We start from the raw sequence: 13,277 nt of genomic DNA on the forward strand, positions 1-13,277 counted from the left end.
CCTTGAGTATTTTGTTTTTAAAGCTATATGTAATTACGCAGAATTGTATAGTACTGGAACCGGCGTACTAAATAAAAGATTATTAATACCAAGCTGAAAAGTCCATAGATTAATTGTCGAGTCCAACAAAGTTTGATATACCTATGGGAACACTGGAACAGAAGAATTGTGGAACGTGATAAACGTGTCATCCTGACAGTTTATGATTGTGAAAAGTAGCAGGCTGTTTTTAACTTTGTTCAATAGCAAAGTTTTTTCAATAGCCAATATTATATATGTATAAAATATGAAAAAATATTTTTCTACAGCCGTGCTAAAAGAGCCACTTTCACGCACACATTTCGTTTCCGAAAGTTGCACTTTCCCGCACGACGTGCGTGAAAATAAATTTTTCTACGGCCGTGCTAAAAGAGCCACTTTCACGCACGAATTTCGTTTCCGAAAGTTGCACTTTCCCGCACGGCGTGCGTGAAAGTAAATTTTCCCGCACGGCGTTCGGGAAAGTAAAATATTTACCTTGTAATATGACATTATAATATATTATAATACACGCAATAAACTAATATTTAGATATTATTTACTAATTTATTTCAAATTTATCTTATTGTGTTCATGTTTTAATGAAATTAGCGGGATTATTTCATTCATAGGAGATTCTGACCAATGGAAAGCTACAGAAATAAAAATTAAACTGATAATTTTTGATAATATCCCGTCGTCAAGTATATTACGTCAGATGCCCTTCTTTGCTACGAAAAAATACATTCAGTGACATTAATGACAATTACTGTTTTAAAAGTTATAAAAGTGATGACTGTCAACCGTCAAATATTTATAACAACTGTGTGTTTAACTGTAGTAATTTGTACTTGCATAAATAAATTACAATTAAATTTTGGTTTTGAACAGTTTTATTCAGGAAATAATAGCAGCAAATTGCACTTGATCTCTAAAATTATTATCGAATTGTTTCCCTCGTGCCACTTTGACACAATTTCACTCCCCTTCGAGTCGTGAAATTAAAACTGTCAAAGTGTCACTCTGAAAAATTCGATAATTTTAGAGCTCTTGTGCAACTACTACTGATAATTCGATGAAATAAAATTATTTTGACATAATATTTAAAAGTCAGATCAGTAGAAAATTACAATGGTTTTGAATCGTCGTCATGGAAACCAATATCGTCGTCGTGGTAACCCATTATATTGAAAGTTTGGTTTTGACAACCTTGCCAAAGAATTAATTTGTGTATTTTCACTTCTAAATAAAAATTGATTTAACTCTATTTTTGTGGCTTTTTTCCAAACGTACGGCTTTAGAAAAAATATTGTTCCTAACTCATGCGGAAAGTGTCTTCCCCGCACTCGACTGCTTGCCCGAACGAACTCCGCTATCGCGTCGCTCGGGTCAACGGCAGTCTCGTGCGTGAAAGTATCACTTTCCGCACTAGTTAGGAAACTATTTTTTAATTAAAATAATTGTATAGATTTGTGTTTTTTAAAAAGTATACTACATTTTTATAGTTGCTGCTGTTTGAGATTTAGTTTTAGGTTGTTATATAAATAGCTATTGTCCGACAAAAATGTTGGGTATTTTATCCAGTCCTACACGTAGAACATGTTAAATGATAGGAATTATATTGGTGACAAATAGCAGTCTGATTTTTTCATGAGCGTTTACTGAAAGGGTAACAAATCAATTGGAAGTTCTCGCCGATAAAATTCATGGGAAGTTTCCTTATTCCGACGTTAAAAACTGTCTATATGTTACAGGTTTCCAAGATCGGACTACGAGAACTTACATGAATTTTGTCCGACAGAATTTCCAATTAATTTTAATTGATTGATTAAACTCTTATGCAAAAATCAGACTGTTATTTTAGTGCAGTCACTGAAGGTGGATATGAGGTACTACCTCCGATTTCTTTGAACCTCCATCAATTTTCATGAAAATTGGTGAGTGGTTAAATGATATCTCAAGGAACAAAGGTGACATGGTGCCAACTTGCGCTTTTACCCTGGGAGTGGATGTGACCCCTTTTCGGAAGTGTAAATTATTTTGTTAAAAATAACCCCATAATTCGATAGAGGGACAAATTATATGCAATATTTTTTATATAAAGTTATTAAAATAAATTAAATCTTTTTGAGCTATTAAAGATTAAAAATTTTAATTTTTCGTGAGAAAAATGCATGTTTTTACCCGATTTTTCATCAATAACTCAAAAACTATGAGTTTTTCAAAAAAAGTTATTATTAGCAAAATTTAAGCTAATAAAAAAAGAAAACTTCTTATTCGAAAAACCTTTTGATATTAACTAAAAGTGAGTTATAGGTTTGAATGTATATTTTTTTCGGTGAGTATCCAAATCCAAGTATTTAAGCTTAAATACATAAATAAACATAAATTTATTCAACAATTGTCAAAATACTTAGAATTATCTATCAAATGAGCCCCCGAACAAGTTGATAGCAGTAAAATGTATGTTCCAAAAATTTTTCAAAATTTATCTTTTTAAATTTTTTCCAAAAATTGTTATTGTTTTTTTAATAATTCTGTTAATTTTTACGATATCAGGTTCATCAAAAAACCGTTTGAAATTTAATTATAATAGCTATTAAGACACGTTGAATTTAATTTTTTCAACCCCTTACTTTTTTAAAAATAAAAGGTTAAATGGCCCCAGTTACATGGTTCTCACAGCAACTTTAAACGTTTAAGCTTTAAACGTTTCTATCTCGGTTAGTTTTTACCCTTGAGAAATATAAAAAAGGTAAATTATTTAATATAGAAAAAAATAAAATTTGGTTATACATTATTTTTTACGTAAATTTAGTATTTTGGAGTTATTATCAAAATAATATAAAAATTAAGATAATTTTATAAATTCCGTTGTTTTTAAATCATATCTTTTTTCAAAAATATGCATTCTAAACCGGTCAAAATTGTTGAAATCATTACTTATGCTAATATAAAGAAATTCTTGTAAGAAGTACTATAAATTTTAATTTTTGTGGAATAGTCCTGTCGCCAGGGAGGGTACAACGGCCTCCTTAATTCAGATGGACTTACTTAAGTTTTTTTTATGTATTTTGACCCGTAGAATACGAATTTTTTGGATAACAGTTGATCCGGATATCGATAAGATTGTTATAATCAAAGAACTTGATGAATTACATAACAGCGATTTTTCTCAAAACAAAACATTTTTTTGTATATTTTGAGTGATTCTCAGCAAAAATGGTTTTACAGGTTTTTTCGTAGGATGCATAGTTTTCGAGATAAACGCGGTTCAACTTAAAAAAAAAACCAAAAAAGTGCAATTTTTGAACCCGAATAACTTTTGATTAAAAAATAAAGTAGCAATTATGCTTACTGCATTTGAAAGCTCAAGTCAAATTCTATCGGTTTTGATTATGTATATTGCCAAAAATTAAGTTTTTATTTGTTAAACAAAGCCATAAACACATAGTGTTTCCCGTGCCCAATACATGCGTTTTAATGTACGTAATTTTCTGTATGCGCGCGTACTCGTTTGATTTCAAATAAGAAATGCCGAGGGTGTAGTATCAAACAACGTTAACTACAAAAACATAAAGTGGCAGAAAATGCGAAAAACTATATTGAAACGTAATATCGGCCAACAAATTTGTGATTACGGAGGAAAAATACAATACAATAGAAATCTGTAAATTTATATAGTATTATTATGGTTTCTTTGACATATGGTAAAAATTATTACAGGTTATTGATATTCTACAGAGAAAAAAATAAAATTTTTTTCTAATAATGACTTGATAACGCTTTTTGATATTACCGATATATATTTTTTGTAACCGTTAACGTCGCACCTGATAATAATAATTTTACTACAGGGTTAGCACTGCTGGGTGAAAATGTAAAAATGTAACTTCCATAAAATGTTGAGAAAATTTCACTGATATTTCCCCTTTTTTCCAGGATATCCTTTAACTTAAATTTGCTGATATTTTCAAAATTTTCAGGATATCCAATGCAGCACTAACCCTGTATTATAAAAAATGTTATAAGTGTATTTAAATAAAAAACTTTATTTTTCTAATAACATACAAATATTAAATTTATGAAATGTCTAAATACTTATAGGTACCATCTTTAAACGTCTTCATCTTCTGAAACATTTTAATTATGATCATCACCCCTTCCTTGAAGATTCTAGTAAAAGAAGTGATATTGGTCTTTAATTTTTGCTCACACAGTTCTACTAAACCTTGTAACTTTTTATTATTAATCATTAACGGTTTGTCATATTTTCTTCTTGGCACAAGTTTGTTAATTGAGAATGTTCGAAGTTGCCTTCTCTGTATTTTTAATTTCGTAAAGTTGTCTGATTTAAAATTTTATTTGAAATAACTGTGTGCCGTGTCTTCTTCTATAATATGTATATTGTAGCCAAACTATGTTCAACCATTTGACAACATTTCCTTCAATGTCAGTTTTTTTATTTTTAATCATTTGAATTTGAAGTTCTTTAAAATTCAAAATGTCTTCCTGATCTATTCCAACTACTTCGTATTTTGATTTCTTTAAAGCCATTTCATCACTGTACATATACCATCCCGATGGATCATAAATTTCCAAGCCTTTACTCGCGTTTTCGATGTGGGCATGGACCATATCACGTTCCATTTGGGAATATCCGGGCTCAAAAATTAACTGGCCGATTTTTGAAATATTTAGTGTTTCAACAGCAAACAGAAACATTTTGGCCCGAACAACTTTCAGACATAAAAGCGAAGTCTTTCCCAGTAACTTCACTTTTCATTGTATTTTTAAGGCAAGAGGCTACCTCAGAAGATCCACGACCCGCTAGTGCTTCGTGTCATACAAAGTTTTGTGCTACGACTGGACATTTTTCTGTTAAATACTGACAAAATCAAAATATTAAATAATTACGACAAATATATACGTAACCGGCAATAAGAAAATAACATAATATATGTTTTCTTTTAACTTCAGCAAAACTAAAAAATTTAATGAGTAATCAGATTATTGTAATCATGTAATCATATAATGAGTAATCAGATGGTAGAATCGAACAATATCGAAAATAAACAAATGTATTTAGCTATCCAGTATCAAAATGACGTTTTTCAAACAAATAAGAATTATAATAATAACGCTGTCTACAATTACAGCTTAAAATATTAGTGTCAATAAACGTTAACAGTCGATAACTGTTTTTGATGTATCACGAAATTCACTGTGAAATAACGTTATCACCTCTTAGATGTTTTTGACATGAACAATTTTTTCACAATTGGTAGTTAACGTTTAATGTATTTTGTAACCTGCTGCAGATAGAGATACAGGTTTTTGTTACTAAATTAAGTCGAAAACGGTGAACTCGATTATAGATATATCTCAATTTCACAAAAAATGTAGATAACGTTGTTTGGCACTCAACCCTCGATGCATTGAAAACATCATTCAATCACTATGTGTTTATAGCTTTGTTTAACAGTAAAAGAATTAATTTTTAGCAATGAAAGTAATCAAGACCGATAGAATTTGACTTGAACTTTCAAATGCGGTAAGCAGAATTGGTATTTTATTTTTCAATCAAAAGTTATTCGGGTTCAAAATTGCAATTTTTCGATTTTTTTAAAGTTTAACCGCGTTTATGTCGAAAACTATGCATCCTACCAAAAAACCTGTAAAAACATTTTTTGCTTAGAATGACCCAAAAAATACAAAAAATGTTTTGTTTTGCGAAAAATCGCTGTTATGTGATTCCTCAAGTTCTTTGTTTATAACAATCTTATCGACATCCGGATCAACTGTTACCCAAAAAATTCGTATTCTACAGGTCAAAATGCATAAAAAAACTTGGGTAAGTCCATCTGAATTAAGGAGGCCGTTGTACCCCCACTGGCGACAGTACTAGAAATAACGTATGTTTGATTTTTCACTTTTTCCTAAAAAATTCCAAAGGGTTGTTTTATTTTTATCATACCTTGCTTAATTTTAATGCTATTAACTTGCTCTGGAGCTTATTTGATAGGTATTCCAAAGTAGTTTAACAAGTGTTTAGCAGTTATGTTTTATAAAATGCAGCGTTTTCTCGTTATTTAAGCTTCAATTCTTAGATTTGAGTACTTGTCAAAAAATATGCATTCAATTGCCTATAACTCATTTTGAATTAACATTAGTGTAGTTCTTTAAGTGAGGAGTGTATTTAGTTTTTTATTACCTTCAACTTAGATAATAACTTTTTTGTAAAAGCTTAGAGTTTTTGATTTATACGTGAAAAACCACTTTAAAATATGCATTTTTTACGAAAAAATAAAATTTTTGATATTTAATAACTCAAAAAGTATTGATTTATATTAATAACTTCATATAACAAATTTTACATAGAATCTGTCCCTTTATCGACTTATGGTATTATTTTTAATAAAATAATTTTCACCCACTCCCAGGAAAAAAGTGCAAGTTGGCATCATGTCAGCTTTGTTCCTTGATGTATCCTCTAACTATTCACCAATTTTCATAAAAATCGATGGAGGTTCAACGAAATCGGAGGTGAAAACCTTCAGTGACTGCACTATTTATCACCAACATAATTCCTGTCATTTGACATGTTCTACGTGTCGGACTGGTTAAAATGCCCAACATTTTTGTCGGACAAACATTTTTTCATATTATACAGTGTGTCCACGGTTGGGGTGCCCAAGAGGAAAAACTTTTTTATTTTCAATTTTAGCGAAAAATGTCCTTGATAAAAAGTTTTGCTTGTTCTAAAACCCCATAAAACGAAATAAAATTTAAGTTTTTCAAATCATGCTTAATTTTGTAGCCAATTTTATGTAAATTCCTATAAATTTTTGCACTAAGTTCGAAATTGTAACAATAATAACTTGGGAGAACAACACCTTCGCTTCTTTGGATTATGAAACCAAACTTTGTCGTTCTCCTTGAAACATCCAATGATTTAATAATTAAATAATTATTAATCCAATAATTTTAAAAATAAAATTGATCACAAGTTAAATTATTTTTTGAACATTGTCGAAAATAAAATGACAATTCGCAAATTACTTATCGGAGTTTACAGTTACTAAGCTACATTGTGGCTTTGCAACACTAGATTATTGTTAAGATTTCGAACTTACGAGTGGAAAAATTTATAGGGATTTGCATAAAATTGACTACAAAATTAAACAGTATTTGTAAAACTTGAATTTTCTTATCGTTTTATGGGGTTTGAGATCAAGCAAAACTTTTTATCAAGAATGACATTTTTCGCTAAAATTGAAAATAAAAAAGTTTTTCCTCTTAGGCACCCGAATCGTGGACACACTGTATAAAGTTTGCTATTGAACAAAGTTAAAAACAACCTGCTACTTTTAACAACCATAAACTTTTTCAGATGACACGTTTATCACGTTCCACAATAATTAACCTGTTCCAGTGTTCCCATACATCAAAGTTTTCCCGACTTGACACCGCTATGAACAAATTTTTAGCTTACTGTTAATAAAATCTTTTATTTTGTACGCGGGATCCAGGACTAGAATAATATATCGTCCAAAATTAAAAAACAGACAAAATATATTAGAAATAATTAATTAAAATAATGATGTGCCAAGTTCAAAATCACCATGTAAACACTCCATCTTCTTATCAATAAATAAACCTTGGAGGTAATTGATTTTACAAACTGAATAAAACAGCAATCCATTACCATAATGAAGTCAAGAATACTTCTTCGAAGAACGTTTCCTCAACATATTATTGTAAACATTAATCAATCACGATGTAAAGATTACGCACTGACTCATTTAGGTTTACTACTATAAAGTATTTATTTTATTTTCAAATTTAACATTAAATAATATGTGTATGTGTCTGTATATTATATTATGATATATGAAAATATGTAATATATTGTAATTTAACTTGTGAAATTGGGCTAATACCAAACTAGTCTGGTTAATTGGCTATGCCAAGGCCATAAATAAAGAAAAAGAAACATTAAATAAGCGAGTTTTTTGTTTTCATTTTCCACACAAATTTTTTTCACGAAAGGACCCCGCAACCCATATGGAAAAGTGGCCCCGATCAAATTACAAAAAATATTTTTTGTATTTTGACAACGAGGCACTATTTAGGCGTCGAAACGTTAATAAAATCATTTATTTAGTAAAATTTTGGCTTATTTCCTATAAAAACTAGTTATCAATAGCAAATCTACTAAGATATAAGTATTGAAGTTCATGGTCAGATAATAAAACAAGTCATTAAGTTTAAACATCTAGGCATGACACTATCTAGCTACGGAAAGCTCGAAAAAAAATTGGAAAGATCAAGTGCATAAAACAAACATAGTCGCAGGTTACCTGAATGAAACAATATGGAGAAATAAAAATATTGGAAAAGAAATGAAAGGCAGAATTTACAAAACAGTCATAATACCAAAAATCGATGATAAGACACTATGGTATAGAGCTAGAAATGAGATATACGACAACATTATGAGCAACAATATTATTATAGTGATATTTTTCAAGAATAAGGCTATAAATATTAAACAAATCACTTAAATCAGACAACAGGTTTAGAAAATTCGAGATATTCAAAATGACCAATTTTTAAGGTGGTAAGTTAATTTTTTGGAGAAGTGTATATGGAATATTCTAATAATTTAGATAAAATACAAAAATAATTTCCATCATTACCTAAAACTTCCGAAGAGCAGTGAAGTACTAAGGCACACAGTATGAGAAATTTCATTGTGAATTCTTCAAGAACCGACTGATAATAAAATTGAACTGAATAATATGGCAAAGCCTGATAATTAAGGAAGTAGTTGAAGAACTTGTAAATGCAATAGAGTTTGTATGTCAACACAAAAAACCAAGTTCGGACAAGAAACCTAATCTCAGGCGAATTTTCTAATCACGACTGGATTAGACAAAGTGGAATGCTGAGTCCACTATGCCACTGTTATTTATTTCTGTTATGGATGAAGTGATTAAAAAGTGTAAAAAAACCCAAAAAATGCGCTATAGGGTATAGAAAATTGCAACATACAGGGTGATTGATTAGTAGGGTAAAGCTCAAAAAAATTAGTTAGAATGTTACAGGGTGTTCGATAACACAGTGGCAGACCAAACTTATGTTTTTTTAAATGGAACACCCTATATTTTATTTTAAATTCGAAATCCTGTTAACTTCTCCATCACAAAAATATAAAGGTTTGTTATGTTATACAGGAAATTTACAAAGGTATAACCAATTTTATATGAAAATCGTAACAAGTTCAACTCCCTGTATAAATAAAAATAAGCACAACAGCAATGGTTTACTCATGCCATATTTTTTTATTTATTGTCAAAATTTTTAAGATTTATTGATATTGCTAATTTTCTTTATATCAAATACAGGATGAGTCAAAACGCAAGTACATTATTTTCTCAGTAATGTTAAATAGAACACTCTGTATTTTATATCATTATTGAAAAGTAACATTAACGTACTTTAATTTTTATATAACATTCCCTATGCCCAAATTTATTAGTTTTCGAGATATTCTCATTTTTCAGAGCAAATTATTTTAGGTGTACATACCTATTTACCTAAATTTTAAGTAAGCCATGACTGAATTGACAATTGAAGATTACCGATTATCAATCCGGTAACCAATGTAACACTGTAGCACAGCGTTTCTCAACCTTTTACCCTTTGCGACCCAATCTTCCATAATTATTTTCGCCGCGCCCCCCCTCGTTCAATAAATTTGACAAAAAACAGTAAAATTTTACTTTTTAGTATTGAGTGCTCTTTAGGATTATATCTCCTATTCAGTGTTCATGTGTATTTTATTTTTTATTTTGTCAGAGTTTTGTTTTGCTTCGATTTTAGTAAATTAGTTAATGATGTTAGTGTATTTTTTTATATGCTCACGCCCTCCCATTACTAAAAGCGCGCCCCCCTAGGGGGGCGCGCCCCACAGGTTGAGAAACGCTGCTGTAGCAAATAAAAAAATAAAAATAATTTATTAGTAATACATTTTATAAACAAGAACACAACCACTACATGCAACATTTTTGAAACAATTAAAAACTATATTTTTTTGTAAATGCAACAAATAAACAAAGAAAATTAGTAGTAAATTTTACAAAAAACACACAAACACAAAATACAATATTTTGTGAAGACAATTAAACACTACTTTTGTATGTAAATGTAACAATGTAATAAATAAAGAACGAAACATAAACTATCAGTAATACATTTTGCAAAAAAAAACCGTTTGAAAAAATTAGAAACTACTTTTAATAAAATATTTTTAATATTTAATTACATAAGGTGTTCAAAATTATCTCCTAACAAATTTATGTACGCCTAAAAACGACCATTGAATGAGTTACTTACTCTACGGAGCATTTGTAAATTAACACATCGAAATACACTTTGTATTCTATTTTTCATCTCGTCCCTTGTTGTTTAAGGTATTTTATAAACTTCATTATTAGCGTAACCCCAAAAAAATCAGTCCAGTTTATTAAATTCTGCTGATTTGGGTGGCCACGCTACTGGTCCATTGAAAAATGAAAATATCTCGAAAACTAATAAATTTAGACATAGGGAATGTTATCTAAAAATTAACGTACGGTAATGGTACTTTTCAATAGTGATATAAAATACAGGGTGTTCCATTTCAAATTACTGAGAAAATAATGTACTTGCGTTTTGACTCAGCCTGTATTTGATATAAAGAAAATTAGCAATATCGACCAATCTTGAAAGTTTTGACAATACGCTAAAAAATATGGCATTAATAAACCATTGTTGTTTTGCTTATTTTTATTTATACAGGGGGTTGAACTTGTTACGATTTTCATGTAAAATTGGTTATAACTTTGTAAATACCCTGTATAACATAACAAACCTTTATATTTTTGTAATGGAGAAGTTAACAGGATTTCGAATTTAAAATAAAATATAGGGTGTTCAATTTAAAAAAACAAAAGTTTGGTCTGCCACTCTATTATCGAACACACTGTAACATTTTAACTAATTTTGTAATGTGAAGCTCAAAGGTGGTTAAAATTTTTGTTATTAACTTTTATTTCTATCTATTACTATAGCAGAGCTATTGAGCTTTACCCTACTAATCAATCACCCTGTATAGGGTATAGAATCTGCAACAAATAAAAATTGAAGCCTGTGAATTTGCTGATGACATTGTTTTAGTTGCCAGAACTGAAAAGGCTCTTGCAGATAATATAAGAATTTGGGCAGAGGATATAAAAAGCTACAGCTTAATAATAAATATGGAGAAAACGAAAGTAATGACAATAATAAACGCAGAAGCCAATGTAAATATTGAAGTCGAAGGGCAAAAAATTGAGCAAGTATACCTCTTTAAGTATTTGGGAATAATGTTAGACAGCAAAGGTACCCAAGAAGATGAAAGTGAAAACAGAATAAAATTAACAACGAGAACCTATTATTCACTGTATAACATTTTCCTAAACAAACAGGAAATATCGAGTAAAACCAAAATGGCAGTCTATAAAACCGAATTTATGCCAATTACAATATTAGGTCTGGATCCCGCGTACCAAAAAAAGTTGATTAATAGCAAGCTGAAAATTTATTAATATCTTAAGGGTGTCTAGTTGGACAAACTTTAATATATTGAAACACTGGAACAGGGGAAGTTTTAATTGTGGAACAGGTTAAAAATTTGGAACGTCAGACTACGAAAACGTCAGATGTATTTTGTCCGACAGAACTTCGAATTTATTTGTTACCCTTTCATTAAACTTTCATGCAAAAATCGGACTGCTATTACTAACGAACATGATTCCTGTCATTTGACATGTTCTTCGTGTTCCACTCATTAAAATGCCCAGTTGGTGATAGACACCAGTCTGATTTTTGCATGAGAGTTTAATGAAAGGGCAACAAATCAATTGGATGTTCTGTCCGACAAAATACATCTAACGTTTTCGTAGTCTGACGTTCCAAATTTTTAACCTCTTCCACCATTAAAACTTGCCCTGTTTCAATGTTCCCATATATCAAAGTTTGTCTGACTAGACACCGTTAAGTTATTAACAAATTTTCAGCTTGGTATTAATCAACTTTTTTTTCTTATGCGGGATCCAGACCTATACCTATGTATATGGGGCAGAAAACTGGGTACTGAATGACAGACAAAGAAAAAGATTACAAGCTACAGAAATAAGATATTTCAGAAAAATGGTGCGAGCAAGAAGATTAGACTAAAGAAGAAACGAAGATGTAAGACATGAACTAGAGGTAGAATCGCTCAACGAAGAAGTTGAAGAAAGAAGTTAAAATGTGCTGAACACATAATAAAAATTAGTAGTGACAGACAAAAGAAAATGGCATGGGAGTCCAAAGCAGTGGTTAAAACCATGAAGGGCAGACCAAGGAAAAGCTGGAACACTAGTGTAAACGAAATACTTAATAAAAGAGGAACATCATGGCAAGAAGCAAAAGTTTTAGCAGCAGATAGGAAGAAGTGGCGTAAATTTGCAGAGAGTAGCATATTATAAAGGAAGAAAACTCGACACCTTTTAAACCTATTAAATCAGATAACAAGTTTAGGAAATTCGAGACATTAAAATGACCCATTTTTAAGGTGGTGCGTTAATTTCTTGGTGTAGTGTATATGGAATATATTCTGATATTTCGAATAAAATACAAAAATAATTTTCATCATTACCTAAAACTTCCGAAGAGCAGTAAAGTACTAAGGCACAAAGTATTATAAACTTCATTGTGAATTCTTTAAAAACCGACTGGAATGAAAATTGAACTTGGTTTAAGAAAAAAAATTGTGGCCTGCTTTTATATTTGGTGAATAGACCTCTAATTAATCTAATAAACACTGATAGCAAATAATATAAAATAACGACAATATTACATGATCTAGAAAAACAAATATTAGGCGAGTATATTATTTTTATCTATGTTAAATATTGGAAAAAGTCAATCAGGTCAATCAATATCAATATATTTTTAATACAAAAACATTATTAATGTAAGGTTATGGTTAAAGTAGGATCATATTCAAAGTGATACCTTGAATAATTAATTATTTTGTTTTCAAAACTATAGTTAGGAAATACAATTATATAATTGTCCAGAAGTAAAAAAACAGAAAAATATCGGTTTTGAAAAATGATTAATTAAATATTGCCAATACCATTTTAAAACCGTCTGCTTTAAAATGTGTAATAAAGTCTGAATTGCCG

At 29.9% G+C, this 13,277-nt stretch overlaps 1 protein-coding gene across 4 annotated transcripts in view; it reads right to left on the minus strand.

Annotated features, from left to right (window-relative positions):
* Positions 1-12,911, minus strand: part of LOC126880071 (uncharacterized protein DDB_G0274171-like) — a 58,919-nt gene extending 46,008 nt beyond the window's left edge. For 3 of the 4 annotated variants that reach the window (XM_050643749.1, XM_050643755.1, XM_050643732.1), the window contains exon 1: positions 12,746-12,911. In XM_050643749.1, coding sequence (XP_050499706.1) covers positions 12,746-12,800 — 55 coding nt within the window. In that variant the 5' untranslated portion in view covers positions 12,801-12,911. Of the gene's footprint in view, positions 1-8,720; positions 8,796-12,745 lie in introns of those variants that run through there. The other variant, XM_050643746.1, reaches the window with a different exon arrangement.
* Positions 12,912-13,277: the final 366 nt, after the last annotated feature.

The sequence above is a fragment of the Diabrotica virgifera genome, chromosome 1 (genome assembly GCF_917563875.1).
Source record: "Diabrotica virgifera virgifera chromosome 1, PGI_DIABVI_V3a".
NCBI classification, from domain to species: Eukaryota; Metazoa; Arthropoda; class Insecta; order Coleoptera; family Chrysomelidae; genus Diabrotica; species Diabrotica virgifera.